Source organism: Apostichopus japonicus, chromosome 20 (genome assembly GCF_037975245.1).
Source record: "Apostichopus japonicus isolate 1M-3 chromosome 20, ASM3797524v1, whole genome shotgun sequence".
NCBI lineage: Eukaryota > Metazoa > Echinodermata > Holothuroidea > Aspidochirotida > Stichopodidae > Apostichopus > Apostichopus japonicus.
Window position 1 is genome coordinate 19,320,471 of NC_092580.1, and position 23,449 is coordinate 19,343,919.

General features: G+C 36.8%; 1 protein-coding gene across 5 annotated transcripts in view; it reads left to right on the plus strand.

The window, feature by feature from the left end:
* The window catches only part of LOC139961705 (cadherin EGF LAG seven-pass G-type receptor 2-like), a 108,253-nt gene that overhangs the window by 43,684 nt on the left and 41,120 nt on the right, over window positions 1–23,449 (plus strand). For all 5 annotated transcript variants that reach the window (XM_071961117.1, XM_071961116.1, XM_071961119.1 and 2 more), the window contains exons 4-5: window positions 4,768–4,993; window positions 19,596–19,800. In XM_071961117.1, the coding sequence (XP_071817218.1) occupies window positions 4,768–4,993; window positions 19,596–19,800 (431 nt within the window). The remainder of the gene's footprint in view (window positions 1–4,767; window positions 4,994–19,595; window positions 19,801–23,449) is intronic.

Below are 23,449 nucleotides of genomic sequence, written 5' to 3' on the forward strand. Positions count from 1 at the left end.
AGGTATAAAGCTTGGACTGCATATTTTGATTGGAGACAGGTAAGCCTCAATGCTTTGAAATGTACCATCCAAACCCTGTCAAAGTTGTGGAATTATTGTGTGTGACTTGATACGATTCTTAATAATCAAAGCTAGGAATAGTAGTCTTCCTTGGCAAGTTTTAAACTACCTTCAAACAAACCCTCACCAACACAAACACTTTACATTATTAAATTTTCATTAAATATTCAAACTGTGTATGTAGTAGTTATTTATTGACTAATTCATACCTTTCAGAAAGCAAGCTGCTGCTGTATATATGGTACGACTACATTCCATTACACAGAATGTATACTGTATAGGCTTTGCATCTGTACATGATGTATCTATATAGTAACTGTTAGTTAAAAAAATGCGATGTTTAGGCCTACTTGATATCAGCATCAACAAAATTTTAAAACCACTCCGGTTGCCGTCGGGAACGACGGCATTTTGCAGTACGCTTCTTCCTGGCGGTTGCACTCCATCCCGCGACGATATTCTCGTACCTCTGAGTTGCCTCCGAATTAGGGAAAGCTCTGTAGTGTCCGTACACCGCCATTAAAAGCTCTGCCTAACAGCGGAGATGTTCGGACAGAATGACTGATACGAGCGGCAGAATTGGGTTACTTATTTGTAAAGCTGATCTCATTTCCTTCGATCCTATGAGTAAGGCAATTCACGTCCCTTACTTTCGACCATGTCGTGTCGTGCGCTTCGCACGTGACGGCAACATGCACTGCAGCAGTGATAAATTAAGAACATTACTTCTCACAGCTGTAAAGTATCTTGTCTTCATCATGCTTGTCAGGTGGCACTTATATTTTACTGTTTTGTATTTTATATTTCACTTTTTATTTTTTTCCCACCTTCATTTTACTATTAATAATTTCTTTTTTTTGACGGATGAAATAGCAGGAGGTATAGATTTGAAATTTTATTAATCTTTTTTTTTTGACTTAATTATTGCCAGAAATTTTAAGCAGTCACATTTCTGTGCAGGTGTGTAGCCTCAAAGAAATTAAACCTTTCAAAAAGTTACAGAAAAAATATTAGATAGATAAATAAATCTAGATAAATAAATAAACAAATAAACAGATAAATAAATAAACAAATAAATATCAAAACAAAAAACAAATGCTTACAAGCAGTCTTTACTAGGATAAGTGTATGGTGTACTTAGTAACATAGAAAATCTATGTGTACTTCTTTAAGGATGTAAATCAGCAAAAGACCCCAAGTGAAATAGAAATATTTCATGCATTTTTAGAACTTTTGCATTCCATATTTTTTCCCTTGTCTGAAACATTAACTTAAGAATTATTTTGGTTCAAGCAGTATTGATGCCCCATCAATCTTACTCGCAAAATTGCTCCAGGTTTTTATCTTAATTATTAATGCAATTAGTCCTTGTAAAGTAACTAACATTTGCCTTATAATTCTCTCATGAATTGCTTACAATTTCTCTAAAGGTTAGTTTGAACACGTACTAGTCAAATATATTCTGTAGGTATATGTCTCATAGTACAAACTACAAAACTTGAAAAAGCGATAATTTTTGTATACAGTTAATTATAAAGGATATGTAGTTTTTGTATAGACTTAAATTTTAGGTCGTAATTTAATGTGAGAAATTATCATCGTTAACATTGATAATTCTTTAGGGGAGATACAGTATATTGTGTCAGTTTTCTTGGGAGAGGAAATATTTAGGAAACTGCTAGCTAGAAATGATAGCGATTTTGTAGTCATCTGCTGCTCTAAGGTTGCCCAAGAGGAAATGTTTAAATTATGAATGGACCTAACACTGGAATGAACAGAAGTGTTTCTATACCAGACGGGAGGCACGCTAGACGAGCACAAAGTAAGGTTGTTGTCATGGCAACAGTTTTAGTTAAACTGCTAGAATACGGAGTTAACCCTGAAGTGTCCTGCGTGGGTTCTGCAGTATAACAGTTCTTCCTCTATGATGTTTATGTTAATTTTGGTGACATCATTCAAGAATGAATGGCATTTGTAATTTTGTGGTAAGTTTATCTCAGAAAAGAAATTTTGTCCCGAGGGGGGAACGTAACTTGCTAATTTTGGAGGATCTTTGCAAATTTCACTTTCGACTCTAAAGGAATCCTCTTGACACAGGTTTTTTTTTTTTTTTCCAGTTTTAAAATATACGTCTGTACGTTGAAGTCATACCCACTTTATCTATTTGTCTCTATGGTCTATATATGTAATGGATTGAGTTGACAGCTTGTAGTAAAATATAGTCATTTACAAAGCATCTACTTTCATTTAGATGTCACATTCTGATATAGTGTTAAGTTCCTTTGTGACAGATTGAGGTACATGGGAGGGACAGAACCTGGATCTAACCAAATCACCAACATGGAAAATGACAAGTAGATGTTCTTTCATACAAAAATGCCATTAAGAACATGTTTGTAGCCTTGTGGATGGTAAAATTTAGAAGGACAAAAAAGTAAGGGGGAGGGAGGGGGGGGTGGTTTGTGGAATTGTCGGCACAGTTGTAAAGATATTACAAATTTAGTCAGTTGTCAGTAGGTATTCAAAAGTTATAAGAAATTTTGTACATTATAATTCACATAAAGTATTGTTTATGCCTAGATTTGAAGATATAGTATTTCATATTTTCACATCATTCTATAGAAGCCTTCAAAGCTTAATACATATAGTGTCATGCTCAGACTACTTTCAGCTGTAACTTCCAAGCTTCCTCAATTTTGTAATCTTTCCTTCAAAGGCGCAATACATGTACGTATTGAAATTCTTACGTACTGTAAGATTAACCGCATTAGAAAAGCGAACGTTTTTTGGGGGCTTTCTCATGCCTGTTTGAAATTATCAATTCCATCACATTTCCTTTTTTCCGAGATTTTGAACGATATATAGTCATCTTTCCGTGGATGTGCGGTTTTTGTTTGAAATATGACTCAATGCAATCGGATACGATTCTGTCAAAACAACAGTCTCATCCAGCGATGGTTTTGTCGTGTCAACGTTTGATGAAAGCCCTGCGATTCAATTATTCTGCCATTCCGGGTGTTATGTTAGCACAGAGGATGAAAGATATTAACAACCCTATGAATAAGGAATTCATGCAAATCAGTTTTTCTTCACAACTTTTTCAAAAAGAAAAAGAAAATTCGAAATCTCAGCCATATTTTTTTTTACTAGGATGCATGCCCTGGAGGCTTTGCTAACTGATTCATCTTATGTAAGTATTGAAACATCACTCATTGAAAACATAGTGTTTTTACTATATATACCTATGACTTTGCTTTTCAATCGTTCAAATTACCTCCTCCCATAAGGCTCAAATTTTTCGTCTTGTCGCCGTTCAGTAAATAAAACTCCCCCATCAGCCCGTCTCTTATTGAAAGCAATTTTTTCCGCAGCGGGTTTGCTGGATCAATACTCGTCTGCTCTCAGGACAGGCTACACTTGAGCGACTATCAAATAGCATATTGATTATGGCAAGAGTTTCATCTAAGTGCCTGAGGTCTTCCAGAGGCTATTTGGAAGAAGAGAGAAAGAAAAAAGGAAAGGAAAGGAAGAAAGAAATAAAGTTCCTTTGAGGAGAACATCCATCTTTGTCTTGATTCAACCCTCCGATTCAACATAACAGGATTTTGTAGCAGTGGTTGGGTCATTAATTTAAACATGCCACTTGTGTTCAAATAGGATATTCACCATTAACCTACTTCTTTTAGCACTCGATGGTCTTTTCATTCAGTATCAGTTGGTTTCTGGAAAGATGATCACTCCTTGCGATGGTTGTGGAAAGGAAAGAGTTTGGCGGGGGGGGGGGGCAGGAGAGGTAAATTGTGAACCTAAGGTTCAGAACGTTTGAAACGAATAACAATGTGCTTGGTAAAATTGAAATGCCCACAATATAGGTCAAATGAAAAGGACTCACCATGCTTCCTTGTATTGCAAAATATCTTTATCTGGTCTATTTACGTTGCTCCTCTCTTACCTCTGTCTTACCACATCTGCACAATCCCATCTACCTGACTTCACATTGAAATGTTTTAGCACTGCGCCCTCGCTCCCTGGGCACCGCGCACTCAATCCTCCTTCTGATATTACCATTCAGGAAGAACGCTATTCATTTTCGTCAGCAATTTTTGCTTTAATGATTTGGATCATCTCAACAAATATCTTAATCTGATCTTTCCTCAATACCAAGAGGGCAGCCCACAGGAGTATTGAAGGGAAAGAACTGGTTAGCCAGTAGTTCTCTACTGCATGGCAAGATGTTCTGTGTGGATACCTCATCTGGTACCATTGCAAAAAGACCTGGTTAGCAGGCAACAGAAATGTATGTGAGAAACATGACGTGTATTTAAAAACATGGAAACTTTTAACAGATACATGAGAGAAAAGCTTCATGCAGATGAAGAATACCAGGTTTGCTATATCCAGCAAAAATGTCATATAAGAAACTAGTTTTTTGTAGGGCAAGTGACCTAGCAATGGGTCAGTAGAGCCACTGTACTAAAGTTTTACCATAAATTTCTCTTTTTGAGCAGGTCAGGTAAATTAAAGTACATACGTGCAGTAGAGACAGGTAAGTATCATTGCTTGGTAACACTCAGGTCAGCAAGTTTTGGGGTAATTAAAAGCAGTTTTAGGGAAATTAAAGCAGTTTTAGGGAAATTAAAGCAGTTTTAGGGTAATTAAAGCAGTTAATATAATTGTCCCTCTTTATCTGTTTCCTCCTTTCTTCAGGCATCAACTGTGAACTGGATCTCGAGGAGAGCCACTGCCCGGCCCCCGAGAGCTTTTGCAAGAACGGCGGTGTCTGCCGCAGCTACCTGGATGGAGGCTTCCACTGCAACTGTTCCAGAGAGCAGGATGGGCCGTTTTGCGAGATTCGGACGCGGAACTTTGGCAGGGGGTCTTATATGACGTTCTGGTCTCTCAAGCAGAGAATTCGTCTTCAGATTTCCCTGAGGTAAGAATTGTCCTCTCGTTGTCTTCCCTTCATTTTCTGACTCGTAGTAGTGGAATGTTTCTACTTTTGACTAGTTACAACAACTCAAAAGTGTTTGTGAAGAATTTATTATATTGAGCAGCTGTTTGATATGGATGTCATGGATGCCATTCCATGCTTAAATCCCATAACACTGCAGGTCATTAGCATCACTAATCTAACATAATTTCAAATTTTTGGGGTGAAAGTCGGAAAGGAAATTGCACATTACATACATGTGATAAAGACTTGTGTGCAAGGTGTTTGGAATGTGGGAATTGAATCAAATATATTAATTTCTTGCTCATTTACCTTCATGCAGTGGGGTGGCGTAGTTTGATCCATGGGGATCCCCAACATTTCAAGAGAGGGCGCTGACATGTTTGGTCCTAATGTGAGTGATCTCTTTATACAGATCCCTGAATAAAAAGACACAGATCTTCATGACAGCAATCACACTGGGCGAACTTGCAAAACAGTGGGGCTGGGTGAATCACTCGTGCAAGGTTTCACTTGCGCAGTTTTCGCTGAACGACAAGTATATCTATAAGAAAACACAAGTCGGGGTGCGCAAACAGTTTGGCTTGAAACTCTGGAAATGCGCTTCAAATGATCTAGTCTTCAATAACTACTTACTACCAGAGATCAATTAATGTTACCACCATGCTACAAAACATCATTCTGACATCATTTTGACAAGTTCCACAGAACTTGATAGAGCTGACATGACAACACCCTCTGTTAATTTTTTATCCCGGTTGGGTTGGGGGAACCCATTACAATCATATTTTGCGTAATAATTCTCGGTGCATTTGGTAGAATATGGCTGACCAAACTCAAAACATTTTTCTAAGATGGAGATTCCTTATTTTAAGGTTTTAAGGTTATTTTAAGGTTGGTTAGGTGAACCCATTACAATCATATTTTGCGTAATAATCCTAGTTGCATTTGGTAGAATGTGGCTGACCAAAACTCAAAACACTTTTCTAAGATGGAGATTCCTTATTTTAAGGTTTTAAAGTTATTTTAAGGTTGGGTTGGGGGAACCCATTACAATCATATTTTGCGAAATAATTCTTGGTGCATTTGGTAGCATATGGCTGACCAAACTCAAAACACTTCTCTAAATTGGACATTCCTTATTTTAAGGTTGGGTTGGGGGAACCCATTACAATCACAGTTTCAATAACAATTCTCAATACATTTGACAGAATGTAGCTGACCAAACTCAAAAACACTTCTCTAAGATGGACATTGCCTTACTTTTAAGTTACCCATGCAGTGCTACAGAATGTGCTAGTCCAATCCTAACTCTTCGTTTGTGGAGAATTAGACTAGATTTGCTCCAAAACATGAGAGCTATCGTCTCCTCTCCATCTTGAATTCCCTATTGGTTTCTTCTAATGTATGAATCATACTCTATGCGACATTTACTGCCTGATGAAGCGTGGCTTTCTACAAATTTCTGGTAGATTGTAATATTAATGCCAGCTAGCATGCCCACAGGGTAATATTTTTATTGCTTCATAGTACTTGGCTTTGATTTGCGATCGCGTGGTTCAAGCCGTGCTATCAAGAATTTACAAGCACACGGTCTAAAGGCGAAAGGGAGTTCTTTCGCTCGTAGTAACAGTATCAGACAACGAAACCTTACCTTATAAGTATAGGCTTACAGAGATGAATTTTTTTCTTAATCTTGTTTTTGTTTTTTCATTTGCCCTATTTTCCTGTTATAAGTATTTGTATCAAGGTTGAAACAGGCAAGTTAACCTGTAAAAAAAAATATTAAAAATGTTATTTTGACTTAAATGTAAAAATAAAAAATTCATTATTAAGCTTTGGTTTCAATACTAATACCTTTTAATGACAAATTAAGTTCATGCAGAGTATAGCATATTTAATAAAGAAATTAATTATCAAGTTTTAAATTATTAATCACATTATGAATGATTGAGAAAAACATGACAAGTTAAAAAAAAAACTTAATTGTAACCTTTTTCAAGTATCAATTGTACTTAAAATCTGAATATTTATAGTTTGATACCATAGCGTAATTTCAATGTATATATATAGATGAGATTGTATACTCTTAGTGGTGGGAATGAATAATTTTGTGCAAATTTTAAGACATAGGAAATTAGAGCAATACTTGAACTATAATGCTATCTAAATCCGAACAAATGTAACGAAACAAGATTTTTTCAAAGACTTTATCACCACGAGACAACCTGTAGCAAGTTCATTGTTATCGTGAAGAGCTGTAAAACCTTTCTTGTTATTTATCCCGTCCCAGCAGAAAATTAATGTCAGCTCAGTACTTTTGAAAGCAAAATGTGCTGGGAAGTGTCTTAAACAATTGCACCTTGCAGGAGCTGGGAACTGGCTACAAGCTGAAAGGTCTCGACACCTACCCTTTATGACAGGTCATTGTTAATGCCAGCTATTGTTTGAACAATACATCAATGTGTGACTTGATCGTAGGCCATTTTCTGGCTTCAATACAGAGCGATGTTGGAGGTGTTTGCTTAACAGATAATATCTTTAAGTAGCCGCAATTATATCAAAGCCAGTAGAAGAAAGGCTGCCTTTTATGAATAACTTCCCTTTTGATTGCAATCTGTAGCACCCCTGTCATTTTTGATAACTTTTATTGAAAAGAGGGTGCAAGTCAATGGTTGAAAACCTGACAAAATTTCTTAAGCAAACTTTGCCTTTTTTTATTGGATTTTTGTTTTTAGTCTTGTTCTTTGTTATTCTTTTCTCTCTAATGTGTGGCATCTGTGCCATCTGCACTTTTTTTTGTATAGATATTTTGTTATTCATAGGAGCATACAGTAAACTTCCACAATAGAGGTTTGGAGTGATATGTTCTGTCAGCACGCAGTAGTATACAGTATGTGTTTGAAGATCTCCCAAGTTGAATAGGTGATGTAATACATGGCAGCTGCTACGTACTCCTTGTTCATGAAGATGCTAAATGGGAGAGCTTTAATTCTACAAAATTGTAAATAAAATGTGAACACGTAATAATTCACAGGGCATATGACTCATATTGGAAGAGATTAGCGCTAGATATGCACAAATGGTAATACTCCCTGTGAGATATTCATCAATAAGGGGTGGGGATTGGAATGGGATGGGGGGGGAGGGGTGGGAGAGATACAGTGCTACCATAGAATGTTAATTTAGGGGAAGTATGAACTGGAACATTGTTCAGCTTTGATAAAAAAATGATTAGCTAATAGGCTGTACCAGCTAATTAGAAATTAAAAATTAAAAAGAAGAATTAAGAATTAAAAAATATCTAAATCTGAGAAACATTTTGTGTTTGTATATTTTTCTAAAATCTTGCAAAAAAATCTCAGAGAAGTGTATGTTGGATCTACTTGTCAGCATTGGATGTAAATTAACCACACGATCGATGCAGCCAACCTGCGCTTTGTTAAGAGCTCCTGGAAGATTAAAATGTTCCGTCGTTAACATAACATTGCTGACAGTGGAATGAAGGTTGTATTTCCTTTGTTTGAATGTAAACATTAATAGTACACAATGTGTGGTGTGGAATTGTACACGAAAGCCATAAATGCCTGGAGTGTTACATGAACGGCATTTTTGCTTTCAAGCACTATAATTCAGAGCTCTACAATGTTTATCATAACACAGTTGTGATTTATCGCAAGTACGTGGTAACAGATCATGCTCCTAGCCAATATAACAGCCGTGTACTGTACTTACGGAAAACCCGAATAACTAGGGCGAGGATTGGTATAATCCTCCCTCCGTGGAGCGGCAGCAGCTCGGATTAGCTACGGAAGGTGAAGACAGACAGAAGACAATATCTGTTGGGATTGGATTTACCTTGATGATTACATAAATATTAGCTACCAGCCTTGGAGAAGTAGATCACTAGAGAGATGTCACAGTGGTGTGAACTGATCCATGCAGCATATATATATCTGACACCTTCCTCGCTGCTTCGTGTAAACCAACCTTCCAAAATTAAGGATTTGCGGCAGCGGCATATGAAAAGTTTAAGAATACTTCCCACTTCTAACGGGAATAATATTTATAGCGATGGAGGTCTTGCCAAATTCACTCGGGTATTATTAATTCACAGGCAAGGTTGTTTGAAATCGGTGGAAGTATGAAGTTAATTAGCCTCCTTTTCTGTTAGTTAGTTATTGTTAAATAGAATAAACATCTGTTATATTCATGCAGAGGTGTAGCTATAGGTACTGGAAATTCCTACAGAATTCTACTATTTCCAGTATGGGCTATTTTGTCTCTATGATATCCCAATGTCTTGGTGGCAGGATGAGTCATTCACAAAGTTGCAGCAATTATTTTCTTCCCTTCTCAGATCTGAAGTACTGGGATCATCTTCTATTTGTTAGCTCTGGACATTGTTGAATCCAATGAAAGTAGCTATTATGCTTTACTTTATAGAACTAAGGCTTAAGATGTGACAATGTAGGGAAGTGATTTGTTCTACTTGCAGCTTCCCAAATAGCTCATATTCAAGTCCATTCTTCTCGCCCCCCCGACTTCCTCCCAGGTGCCTGATAAAATTCGGAGAGGCTCAGGAGACAAACCCCACCACCTCCCCCACCCACCCACACTTTTCTCAGCACAAAGAGGAAGTGGGAAGGTACAAATTTAACATACTTTATATCTTTGGAACACTGAAAATACAAAATTTCATGACTTGCAAAGTACTGCAACAACAGACATTGAATCAGCAAAGGTTGTGCATGAAATATGTTGTGTGTATAGTTAGTCCTGCAACTCAAATCCTGTGTTTGTCATTTCATCAAAGCTTGATGCTTGTCTTTATGATGTTTCCCTCTGCTCCTCATCCCATCCTCCCCATCCCCTTTCCTCCTCTACTCCCCCTCCCTCCTCTCTATCCCATCCCTCCCTCTATCGCCATCCCTCCTTCTAACCCCCTTCCCATACCTTTCCATTCCATGAGATCCATCCCTCCGGGTTCCCCTCCCCCCATATATGCACCCATAGAGGAATTAAAGGAGTACATTTATGGCATTATATGATAAAGTGTACAGGGCAGTACTTCTCTAGCAAAACGTATGATACAGTATACATACTGTCAGATACGTGTATGGCACTGTACAGTACGGTATGTACTGTGCAATCGAAATGTATATAGCCTAACTCAAGACTATACCCCCCAAAAAACACACTTCCATTTCTTCCCTTCACTGCGAATATCTATTTTTTTTACCCATCCGATAGAAGTAGTTAAGTTGCCTTATGGCAAAGTTGTGCATTAACAGTAGTATCAATCACCATTTCTTTATACGGTACGGCAGCACTCTCTCACCCCGGAGCGACTATAGCCTCTTGCAAGTGATTGCTTTCGCATTGAAGAGATATATCGCTAAAAGTAAATAGGACACATATTACTCATCTCTCATTCATATTGCAACATTATTGTCAGGGTTGCTCCGTCAAGTGTGAAATGAGTCGCATAGTTACAGTTTATTAGCATATGTGGTTCGGCCTGAACTGATCAAGAACAAAACTCGATAGCGTCTGCAGTAGTACACACTTAAGCGTGCGTTCGGTATCTGGTCCCCTGCGAAATCAAATTGCAGATACTTGCTGTAATAATCAGCACATGAAATTGCCTTGGGAGTACTAGGTGGTGACCTAAATTGTCAGAGCTATCATCGAGCAGGTCTCTTTATATATGCAGCACTGCAGAATTTAAGATTGTCAGCAGTTTATTTTGCAGATTTTATTCTGATCTAGCTGTCTTTTTCTTGTTTCCTCCTAATAACTGTTCAGTTAATAAGCAGTAGTGCATATTGATTGCTCTACCATTTTATCAGTATATTAGAGAGATAAACATTCACTGGCAGAGGAAATTTAAAGAAAGTAAAAACAGAATTTGAAGTATAATATTTATTGTTTTTAATTAGTTGATGCCTTTGCTTGGTAAGAAATGTTTGTGGGTTTGGAAAGTGTGTACTGTGTCATGGAAATGAATGTTAAAACAATGGTCAGCGATGTTTAAATGCTTCCTTTAAATTTGGAGCCAGAACATTGAAGATTTCAGCTTTAGGAAGTAATAACTGATTTACAGTAATATGTATAATCTGCATATTAAAATATTTTGGTTCACTATAACATTCTGTAGCGGACAATCTATGGAATAATTTAGAAGTGTAGGACTTACTGTAGCTGTTACTACCATTGATATTATGGCAAGGAGGTTTTGTCTGCATAAACCTCACTTTCAAAGAGAATCGCAATATGTCAAGTTGCAAATTAATTTACATATTTACCTGCACAGGCTTTTTGCAGTAGATAGGTGTAGGTAGATAGGTGCAGTAGATAGTTAGCTTGCAGCTTTGTCTCTCTTTGAGAATCTCAATATGTAGGTTTTCCTTCTCACTAGCACATCCCTGCATGATCAGTGCATGACCAAGCTAAATTTTCTTCGCTCCTCGCTTACCTGTCTCCCGAACCCTTAGCACCTCATTCTACCGTGCTTAGAATGAACTGGTAACCTTTTAACACTGCGCGCCCTCTATGACCGGCTCCTCATGCCCTTCTCATTCTACCATCCAAAGTGCCAGCATCGTGCGTTTTTTGTCTGGTTTTTGCCCTGTTCGTTTTTTCATACACTTAGTGAATAATTTATCCAGATGGCATAGCAAAATAGCCTGAAAGGCAAGCAGATTGCTACGCAAACAGACCTTTGTAAAGATGTACATAACATGCTTTGTGCACAGAACCATATCAATTTTAATGCGTTATAAGAAACCAAGAATTCACAAATCTTCAATACTGATGAACAAAGTGTGAACGCATATTTTCCAGACAGCATGTCAAATTCAGTAGAATATTACTCAACCGTTGAAGGAAAGATACTCGGTCTCCTATTGTGGTCTGCCACAAGATTGCACGGAAAGGAGCAATAAAATATGAAATAAGGTGAAATAATTATATGTGTGAATATCACATCATGGTGTGATCAAGGTTAGGTGATATGGAGCTAATACCAAATTGAAAATGCAGATTTTAAGGTCTAGTAGTAGTATTGTATCTGTGGTGAAATTAAAACAACAGACAACTCCTTAATTCCTGCTGGATCTTAATAGATAGACCTAGTAACATTTTGTGAGTACATATGCAAATAAAATTATGATATTCCCTAATTTCAGGAAAATTTAGCAATGCTTGTTATTCTCCAAAGTAATCACGCAGATCTATGTCAATGCGCTTCACAGACTGTGGTGAAATTGAATCCTGTTGGATCAGGCTTGTACAGAAATGTGTTCCATTAGATATCAATCATGAGAACATATAACAGTATAACATTATAATATTCCGTAATCACGGGCAAAATGCCAGAGTTCTCACAATTCTCTTAAAGCAATCGCACATACATCAAATGCACTTCATGGAATGTAGTGAAATTTACGCAGAACCACTTTTGTCGGACCATATCAGCGTAATTGGACCATATGAGCTTAAATTATGTGCACCTATGTTCTCTACATACATATGAAAATTATAATATTCAGGACTAATCCTAAGTTTGGGGAAAAACGATGTTCACACTCAACGCTCTGAAAGTAATCAAACCGTACATCAAAGCATTTCATAGATTTCAATGGAATGTACAACACCATTCCAGCTGTATCATGACTATGTTCCAGTAGATACCTTCAAGGTTATTCTTCAAGTACAGACAAAAAATTTTTTTTTCTTTTGAATTCGAGCTATTCCTAATTTTGGGCAAAACCAATGTTATCATCCCCCAAAATGTTATCAAACTTACGTACATAAGTCATCGTAGAATGTGGTTAGAAATAAACAAACACCATATTCCTGCTGAATCATGTCTTGAGAGTTTTAGTATAAATTGTCAGCCCATATGCTCCACATACATACAAAATTATGATATTTTCCCCATTTTTTGCAAAAGCAATGAGCATTATTCTCTGAAAACATAATCAAACATATAATCAAAAAATGCACTTGATAGAGAATAATTACTACACCGTCATGTAGGAAGAACTCACGTCTAGCTGCGCACTCCCATTTTGTGAAAGCTCGGAGTTTCTATTTTACAACCGTCAAATTTAGGATGCTCCTGTGATCAATCAAGTGTTATGCGACCTTCGGTAGTCTCCCATTTCTTCCATTGATGAAAAAACTCATCATATCTTTCAGAATTAATTTTTCCAGAAGCTCAAAAGCTAGTTAGCAGTGGCTTTTTATGAAAAGCTATTTCTTTTTACTATTATTAAAAAAAATTACCCAAATTTAAGAGATTCTTTATGGAAAATTGAGTATGCCCAAGTACAGTTACAGTTCTTTCAGTGAAGTTTCGTTGTGCAGCAATTATTTGAACTTTTACCGTGAGAAACAATTGCAAGCAGAATCAAGAATCGGAATCGATTTTTGAAGATTCAAGATTCTCTGAATGAAAGCGACTCATCTTTTCATTCGAAAACAGTTGGTTTGACATGTTGCATTCAAGCTATTCAACCAATGTAAAGACAAGGTTCTTTGCACTTTTTCTTTCTTTCTCTGTTTACAAAATGAATTGATAAAATTATGTAGCTGTTATGTCAGTGCTTTTAAGCTCCTTGTCGGCATCTTCAATTGATGCTTTAATCCTTGTTTTATTATTAATGGCAGCTGATTAAAGTTGTTTGCATCATTTGTGGATGCATTAGTGGATGGGTTATGATACCGTTTTCCTACTTCGGCCTCCTATCAGCATCTCTGATGTGTACGTTTTTTTCGTGCACACAAATTATCATTTTGAAGTACGTGACTCTTTGTATACATAATGCAGTTTACCCCAGTTACTCTCAGCTGCTGTAGAAACAGCTATTAATCCTGTCAGCGTATTATAGTTTCAAGAATCTTGGTACAAATTTCACAAATCAGTGGAAAATATCTTCAAAAACATTTACTAGGGAGACCTCTAAAGTTTTTGCTGTGTTCAAAAATAAAACAAAACTTTTAGCAAACTGCTTATCCACCAAAGAGCCTGTGTAAGAGAATGTGTAAAAGTAAGTTGGCCTGATGTTTCGATCCTAGCAGGATCTTCTTCAGAGGCTGAATGACAAGTTACAGTTACAGAAGGGACAAATACACACACAGAATACAGACAGGTTAATGAGCCGGGTGAACACAAAGAAAAAGATAGAAAGGGGATTAGTAGGCCAGGGATGGAGAGAAGAAAGAAACCAACATGAGGAAGAGGAGCGGTAGGAGATAAGCTGTAGAGGGACAAAGAGAGGATTAAGGGAACAAGGTTTTGCTGTGTTGTTACATATCTAGCTACAACAATTTTTTAGCTTCTCGTATTTTTTCATCAGTGTCTCCCAAAACTTGATCAATACATACACAAAAATCCACTTCAAATGTTTACTCTGTAGTGTGTCAATGTACTCTGAATGTAAAGCCTTTAATAATATCAAAGTATTTCAAATTGCATCTGAGCTGCTGCATGAGTTTCCTACAAGAGAGAGAGAGAGAGAGATCTTATCCAACTAGTCTGGCTTAATTCTTTCCCCACATCTCTGTGTATATAGCGTTCATGTTGTGACAAACCGTTTTATTGGTTGGGTCGTTAATATCGGTTGAACTCTCCGTATGTTACATAACCGGATTTATGTTTTGTCTCACAGTGGGATCTCCAAATCTCACTTGCCAAAAGTCTTTGATTGGTAAAATAAAGGAAAGTATATTTACATGGGAGGTTGTTTACAGATAATAGAAACAAGATAGTGAGTGAACTTATACGAAAAAGTCAACGAAAGATACGAAGGGAGACAATGCGGAAGAGAAATAAGCTGTTATAATGTTAAAACCACGTTTCCATGGGCTGTGAAAGTCTGTGTTTAAGGATGAAGACAATTTAAGCAAACTTGCTCATAACAGTACTACAAAGTTTTAATATCCATACACCATATCACTCACATCTGGACAATTCAGTTTAGATTTGTAACTGAAATAGAGCAGAACACTGTCATCTAGACCTTTACTTTACATCCTAACACAGTAGACAGTAAGTATAGACACCTCCGTGTTTATTACTATAAATACTGTATGCTGTATATGGGTGGATACACACTGTGTATGAATGACATCATATATACAAACGACCAGGTATGGGAAACCTATCACGCTGGTACTGAACTCAGTTGGATGTCTAGAGTTTATTCTGAGCTGAGGAATGAGGTATATAGTTGATATTAAAATGTCAGAATGTTTTGATTAATTTCTAACGAATGGAATGCCTGTGTTTATATCATCACCTTACTCTTCATGAATCATTTGATCTGATCATTTGCAATGGGGTGGAGGGAGGGGTTGGATATAGACAATGGGAAGACAAAAAGAAATTCAATAAGGGAGAAATGAAAACAAACATCTAGAGTAATGGTAAAAATTGAGAATCAAGCTTATATATAGTAAATATCATAGTTCAGAAATTCTGTAGTGTAACATTTGGTATTTTATATTTTGTACAATGAATTTTATAGTTTTGTTTGAATTTATTTTATAGGAGAAGCAAGCCCAACTATTAGTATTTAAATTGTTGTGATAAAGATGTATTTATGCTATTGATGGACAATTCCCTCAGACAGTCATTGAAAATCACTTTTTTTTCCATTCTGAGATTTCACAATGATTACTGTTCCTTCATTTATTAGATTTATGATATAGTCAATTAGTTGTGAAAATATGAACTTTATCATATACAGCTTTTATTGGATATGGATGAGGGGGGGGGGGCTGGGGGGAATGCTTAGAGACTGAGGATAAAATATATATTGATACAAACATAAATATAATATTACCAAATACATATTGTGAATTTTGAAATGGTTAATTTGGAAGAAAGAGTAAGAATATGAGACAGGACTCAAAAGTGGGTTAATGCAGTGCTAAAATGTCACTAAGCTAGTTAAGTAGAGTTCATTATGAGAGGTAATTATCATCCTTCGTAAACACCCAAAAGTAGAAAGTTGTGAGAAATTGTTTTTGAAGATTTAGTGTTTTGAATGAATCCCCCTTGTGTATGTCCTTTTACAGTGTAAATGTAATTGAGGCATCTTAGATGTTCATTGGGTTCTTCTGCAAAGAAAGGTTTCATTGAGTAGATTTCATCCTCCTGAGTTTGGTTTCCTGAATTGGATTATAGCCTGTATGTGATATGACGTATCTAAGCAACATTTACGGTCGGTTGATCAGATCTTGTCAAAAAATTCCTTCTGCTCCCTCTCTCTGAGAGGAGAGCTGGAACCAAAGTGAGAAATTGTTTTTAATCTTGTGACCATGTGCAGGAGCTACAAAATCCATGCCTTTAAGCATCGTTCAAGAATATGCGGAAGACTTCAAAGGGCTTTTTATATCTTGTATCCTGGTGTTGGGTTTATTGACACATTCATGGTGGTGTGCCTTTGTGAACTTGAAGAGAGTATAGGTATGTGGTATTGATTAAAATTAAAATTTTTGTTTTAAAGTTGATTGTAATACCGAAAGTTGTAGACAAGGAGGTATTAGATTATAAGTTTGCTAGGATGGGAGCACATGTGAGTTTTCTGATGATAATAACAGAGGGAAAGTTACACATAATTATTATTGGATGGGGGGGGGGGGGAAGGGAGAGGGTCAAGAGGACCAACATGTTATACAAATATGTTACAAATTTTAATTGGCAAAACATCAACTTTGTGTTGGTAAACGCTGTGTCCAAAAAAGTATTCTGTATTCCAATTACATAATTTTGGAAATTATAATTAAACATTAATGATTAGTTCGAAACATTACAATATGTGAAGTGTTACGGAAAGTAATATTTAGGCCACCAAATGTCAAAAGTGCGCAAGTTTAATCCTATGACCTATTTAGGTCACATAAAAGAAACCAATATTGTCTGTTTCATGACATATTATTTCAGTTCAATTGGGACTTTTCTTCACACCTCGCAAAATTGCACTCTTGCTCTGGGCGTGTTTGGGAATATCGAATCCCAAATAAACTGCTTTCAGTTGATGTTTCCCTACATAGTCAAGTCTGTGAACGCAAGACTGTGGTGAATTCGACCCAAAATAATTAAAATTCAAAGGAGATTTTGTTGGGAGGCGAGCAATCTGTAGCCTATTCATCTTGTAGTTAATATGACAGAATAGTGATTAGTTCCTTACAATCTGCAAACTTAATAGTAAATTCAATATATTGATCGTTGACAATTCAGGGTCAAAAGTAATCTGTTAAATATATTCCATTCTGTTTGACCTTGCATTTTATATTGCATAAATAATTTCCCTTTAAACGGCCGTTTTTCGTTTGTTCAACAACTTTTCAAAATTGCATTTGACCAACCACCTATAAAGACACCACTCCCCTCCCCCCCCCCCCCCAACCCCTCCTAGATATTTTGCCACCAAGTGTCCAAAAGGTTAAATGAATTTGTTATCAATACACAACATTGGTGCCTAGATTCCCACTCTCCCAGACATGCATTCACGTCAGTAAATTTTATAATCACACATGCAGGAGGAAACCTGGGAAAATTAAATATAAATTTTTTTAAAACCACAGTCAACTTCAACTTCATTATTTGAAGTGAAGCTTGACTACAAGTCTCTTTCTAGTGATTAAACTGTTATGAGGTTTTAGTTTCACATGACATCAGGAAATTAACCAAAATCAGCTGAAAAAGTATCATTAATTCATTAAGATTGTGCCTAATGGCTTAAGGCATACTTGCAATATTAAAGGCTTATACTTAAATTGTCAGTATATCAGTACACTGTATTATTGATGTATCTAACATACAATATTTATGAAGACATACACCCCCAACATGCAGTATTGAAGCAAGCAATGTCAAAAGTCGATTTTAGGTACATTCTCGTGGTGAATGAAGGTGTCTTATAACAGCTGGTAATACAAATTGTAGCACGTTTTTAGGATGACTGTCCTCCCCCCCCAACATCTTTTATTCTCACTATGCTGTGGGGTGTTTCAAATGATGCTAAATATAATAACTTGATCTCTATCTAGAATCCTGGTAATAAGGTTTAAAATGGCTCACATTTTGTGTCGTCTATTGATCAGCTTTTTTCTCTGTCTGAGATTATTATTAACCTTTTGTGTCGGCTTTTATATGGGAAAGAGTGAGTTTCCCAGCTGTGGTTTTTGAATCTATAGCGACCATGCACGATGTTATAAAAAGTCATTGTACTATGAATGCATGCCTTATGTGAAGAAAAGACCGAACTAGTAATATAACACAGAACGAAATGAAATGTGAAATAACAAAACACAATAGCAGAGTAGCTTGTGTTGGCAACTCGTGGGAAAACTATTTCTTGTTTTGCTTTGAGCCTTTTCTGATGAAAAAGCTTAATTCACCATTATTTTGCTTGGTTTTCTTTCTTTATTGTTTGTGACCTTTTTAGTGCCCAAAGTAATTTGTAAGCTTTAAAATTTGGAGATGATAAATTTGCATGAGTTTCCAACAAGTGACTTGTTTAAATCAACTTTACAGGACAATTGAGGAGCCTTACCAAATTTATCAAAATTCAACCCAAAAAGGTTTTTTTTTGTAAATATCTTGAATTGTAAAATTTTACAACATTCAAACCCAGCCATGTAGTAATACCTCATACTTGATACCCAGCCCTCTATCACATTAACACGAGAACCAGACAGACATGTGGCGTTTCGATCCATATTACCAATTTACTGATATACGTTGAGTCCCACAACTAATTTTCTTCTGCTGAGTAAAGGTAGGCTCAACAGATTTTGAAAAATTCAACACAGCTGTGCTCAGCTATCGTTAAAGCCAAGAAATCAGTCCACGGAGGCTGTATCGGGACAAACACCTGTATACATGGGTTTTACAAATATAGGCTAACTCAATCCACTGAGCTCTCAGGCACAGTGGCACACCATCAATCTTGAAGACATATCTAACCTAAGAAGGTCAATAAAATAATCATTTAATTATGCAAGGCAAAATATTGGAAAGGATATCGTGAAAATTGGGAACTTTTGGTTATTGTGTCGTGGGGGGGGGGGGGGGGAAACAAATATATCTGGTAATTCGCATAGCAACATGCGAGGCAAAACTGGCAACTTGCTATACAAGAACGAAGATGTGTGTCTTTAATAGTCTTTGTACACCATCATAGTACTTTGTATCGAGACAAAAATGAGACCCTTCAAAACTACATAAAATCTGAACACTCAATTATTCCATGTGTGTTTGTATGTATGTATTTATGTGTGTATGTATGTCATGTATGTATGTATGTAAGTATATATTCAATACATGTATCGATAGTCCACATGTATATCTAGTAATGAGATCTAGCGTATCTTGTATTTCGTAAGTGTGGTAGGGATAATGAAGATTATCCTAAGCCAAGGAAAAGAAGACTTTGAACTTGTACTCTGTGTATTATTCATAAACTTCTGTCTCTTAATGTTTGCCACAGATACTCAAGCCCCAGCTATTTATACTCACATTTCACAATATTCACCCTTTTATATCACGTTTCTTCTCATTTTACAGTTTCGCTACCAAGCAGCAAAACGGCCTACTCTTTTACAATGGCCGCTACAACCATCAACACGACTTCATCGCCTTGGAGATCGTTGAAGGAGCTGTCAAGTTCTCCTTCTCTACTGGAATTGCAACAACAACGGTGTCGGCTTCTATCCCGGGAGGTGTCAGCGATGGCAAATGGCATACAGTTACAGTCAAATACGTCGCAAAAGTGAGTCGTGCGTTAATATTCACCCTCCCCTTCACTCCACCTCCATCCCCCCCTTATCCACCTCCTCACTTTCCTCCTTTTGTTACGTCTAATTCAGGAGTAGTAATTCAGATTTCAGAGGCTGTTAGAAGTTGGCAAAATAGTGCTTGTCTTCTTGACTTATCGAGTTTCGTGGTGATCATTGCTTGTTTACATGTCAACATGTTGACCGGATGTTTATAGCTGAACCTAATATTCGTAAAAAAGGTTTTAAGTGACACCACTCACTGGGGCACTCACATCACTCAGTAATGTCACTTTGTCATGGTAGAAAATGCTAGATTTACTTGATTTCTCTAGTACCAGTCTCCTAAACGTATCCACTCCCAATCTAGCTAGCCTATACCAGCTGGTAAAATTATTGCATGTGTACTGCACCTCTGATCACTCTCTTCGGTTCACTGTCCTCTAGCTCTGTACTTTGTGATAGAGTTTAGATCAGGAAATGAGGTAAAATTGATCAGAGAAATTGTGTCTGCATATTTGTTGGTTTATGGAACAAATGTATTTTTGCAAAAGAAAATGTTACCCCACAAAAAGTTACAAAGTTCTCTTGATGGATGTGCTGCCAGTGCTGGTTATATCCAGGGGATGGTATGTGAGGGAGGGGGGTGGCATATTTTTGTAGATACCAGTGAAAGAATGTACACTCTCATAGACTTATTTGATAAGAGAACAGAGTTTTTTATTGTTAATACACAAGTATACAATGCCTGAGATTTGTAATTACTTACTCGTTCCACCTTCCACATCCCTCATCCTTGTATGTAATTGCTTGGATTTACAAGTGACATTTACATTACTATTCACTTACATTCACCCCTCTCCCCCCCCCCTTCCTAGCCTCAGTAAGTATCGTCGTACCACCCTTGTCAAGTTCATACCCATCCTACTATTTGTCTCTTCTCTAAGAACTTTTGTTTGGTTTCTTGGATTTGCAAGGTCAGAGCGGCTGCTCACTACATTACCGGCAAAGAAGTATCTTAACTTGTAGGATTTCCTAATTTGCATTAAAACACAGAAGAATGATTCCAGAAGTAGAGTTTTTACGATCAGCTAATTTCAAAGAGAAATTTAAGGATACTCATGTGTGCCTTCATCTTCAAGCAGTTGACATGTTGACCTAGTATTTGCCGCTGTAAAATAAACTCTGACCTTGTCTCAGTTCGGCTCTGTCACGCAAAGAAATAAAACAGGTTAAGAGTTTGTACTTAACAATATTATCTTGTGAGAGATCTAAATTCTAGTGTACAATTAACATAAATTGCAAAGGAATTTCACTCCTAGAAGTGCAAGAACCCCTTTCCTACTTTCCTCTGTTTTATCCTCTGTACATCCGGGCCCCCTCTTCCTTCGCACCTAATTTATGCGATGACTAAGTAATCATCAAATGTTACTAGACATTGAGGTGCTGTTTGCATCAATATGGATGACACTTATAAACTGGATGGCACCATCCGTGGCATGTATCCACTCTGAATGCTTGTCTCTGTATATATTAATACTCATATAGTATCAGTACATGTTGGAAGATAACATATTTCAGCAGGTGTCTTTCCTACATGGATGGTATCCTTGTGGCTATGTGGGTTGTTACCACACTCATCCTAATTGTGGTTACTAATGACGTCTCAGTGTGCTTACTGGTTCCTATGACTGCCTGCTACATGTTAGCTATTATTGTAGGAATTGTCAAATTTGTGGGACTGGATAAATACCTTAAATATGTGAAAATACAAATGATATTTGGTTGATTTTCATGGGTAATTGCCATCGCAAAAATTTGTAAACAGGGAAGTGTCTCATTTCTCAGTGCAGATCCCAGCATAATTTAAGGCTTACATATTTCTGCAGTAATATAAACTAAATCAAAGTACATATAGTACATAAATAGTACATATTTAAGTCAGTAGTTTAATAATTCACATTGTATATTAAATATACTGTAACCCAACACAGAGTGAATAAGATGTTGTAGATGCTTCATGTCTAGAAAAGGAATTGTGAAATACATTAGAAAATCTTTCCAATTAACACAGTATCGGCTCATTGCCTGTTGCTCACGTTTGATATTTGCAGCCCCACACCTTCAGTGACTGATCATGTTTGTAGCTGCGGTCTGCTTCTTCAAAGTGATAATTTTAATCTTGTTACATTCTCTGTGCTCTCTACCCTTCCTTCATCGTCGTTATCAAGTCTTACTGAATGTGCTTCTCTCACTTTATGTTGCGACTTTACCCTCAACCTTATCATATCATGTCACTACCTCGGAAGTCATTTTTTCAAGGTGCATTCCAAACAACAAATCATGCTGCAATCCCGTCCAACCAGCCATATCAATGAGATGATAAATCGAGGAGGGTCTTTGATCTACCATCCAATGAGGGGAAACTGTTCATCCACAGGACAGACCATTAAGCGTCACTCATCCTTGTACAGTTTCTACCCATCCAGCTACATTTGATTGCAGCGATAGATTTATGAGGTCACAGCTGTTTGGAATAGGGAGAGGGAATTAAAAAGGCTCAAGTCCAAAGAAACAGAAAGCGTTTTCTTTTTTTTTATGAGACCACGGTTGGCAACAACTGCTTCACTTCAAAACAGAGGAATAAAAATTGACACTGCAGGAAGGCGTATCTCAGTTTGGTGTAGAACCGTACATACACGGGAGTGGCATGGAGTAATACAGAGAAATGCCTATGCACTGGATATGACATATATATAGTGTTTTTCCCCGTAGAGCGAATATTTGCAACCCGATTTAAATGTCTTTACAGCATGTAAGGTTTACATCTGCTCATTAGCAAATATCTGTTTTGCTTTCATTTTTATTTGGTAGTTTGTTGTGGGTGTTTATTTGGTGTTTGTATTTAGGATGTTGTTCTTAAATTACATCAAAACAATCTTATTTTCAGTAAAAGCCAGTTTGTGTCTGTTATTATCTTTGGAAAACCTAACATTCAAAGCCCTGTAAATGCTTCAGTGGATTTGATGACTTCAAACACACACACAAAAGTACAAAAAGGGTGGTGGGTAAAATACGACTGAGAACACATAAATTTCTACCAACGAATCAGTTGCGGATGATATATAGTTTGGTATAACCTAAAAAATGAGGTGCTCTTTGTTAACATATATAGTGATCAACCTCACCCATGAATTTTAAGGAAGTTAATAGTATTTTCTCCTGCAACCAATATCATTGTGTCCCTTTAATATTTAATACCACAATCAGGCCAGCACACATTTCCCCAATGAACCCACCCTCTTTAACTCATAATGTCAATAACCTGACGGGAGACAATTTGATGAACATTTCTAGGACAGCTGAATATATTTTTTTCTTCTGCATATCAGAAGGATAAATTTAGAGCAGTTTGGGATCGTTACAGTTTGCATCCATGCTATTAATTGCCTCTTGGTTTTTGTGTTTTCTTTGTGTGTGTGTTTGTGAGTAGTATCTGTATCCAATATCTCAGACATATGGCTTCACGGATTTTATTTTTGAAACCGATTCATGACTCTCACAGATTCACACATTTATTTTTGGAAATTTGTAATAAGATCCATCCTATACACAGCCACAAATATTTTTGGATAGTCTTGCAGC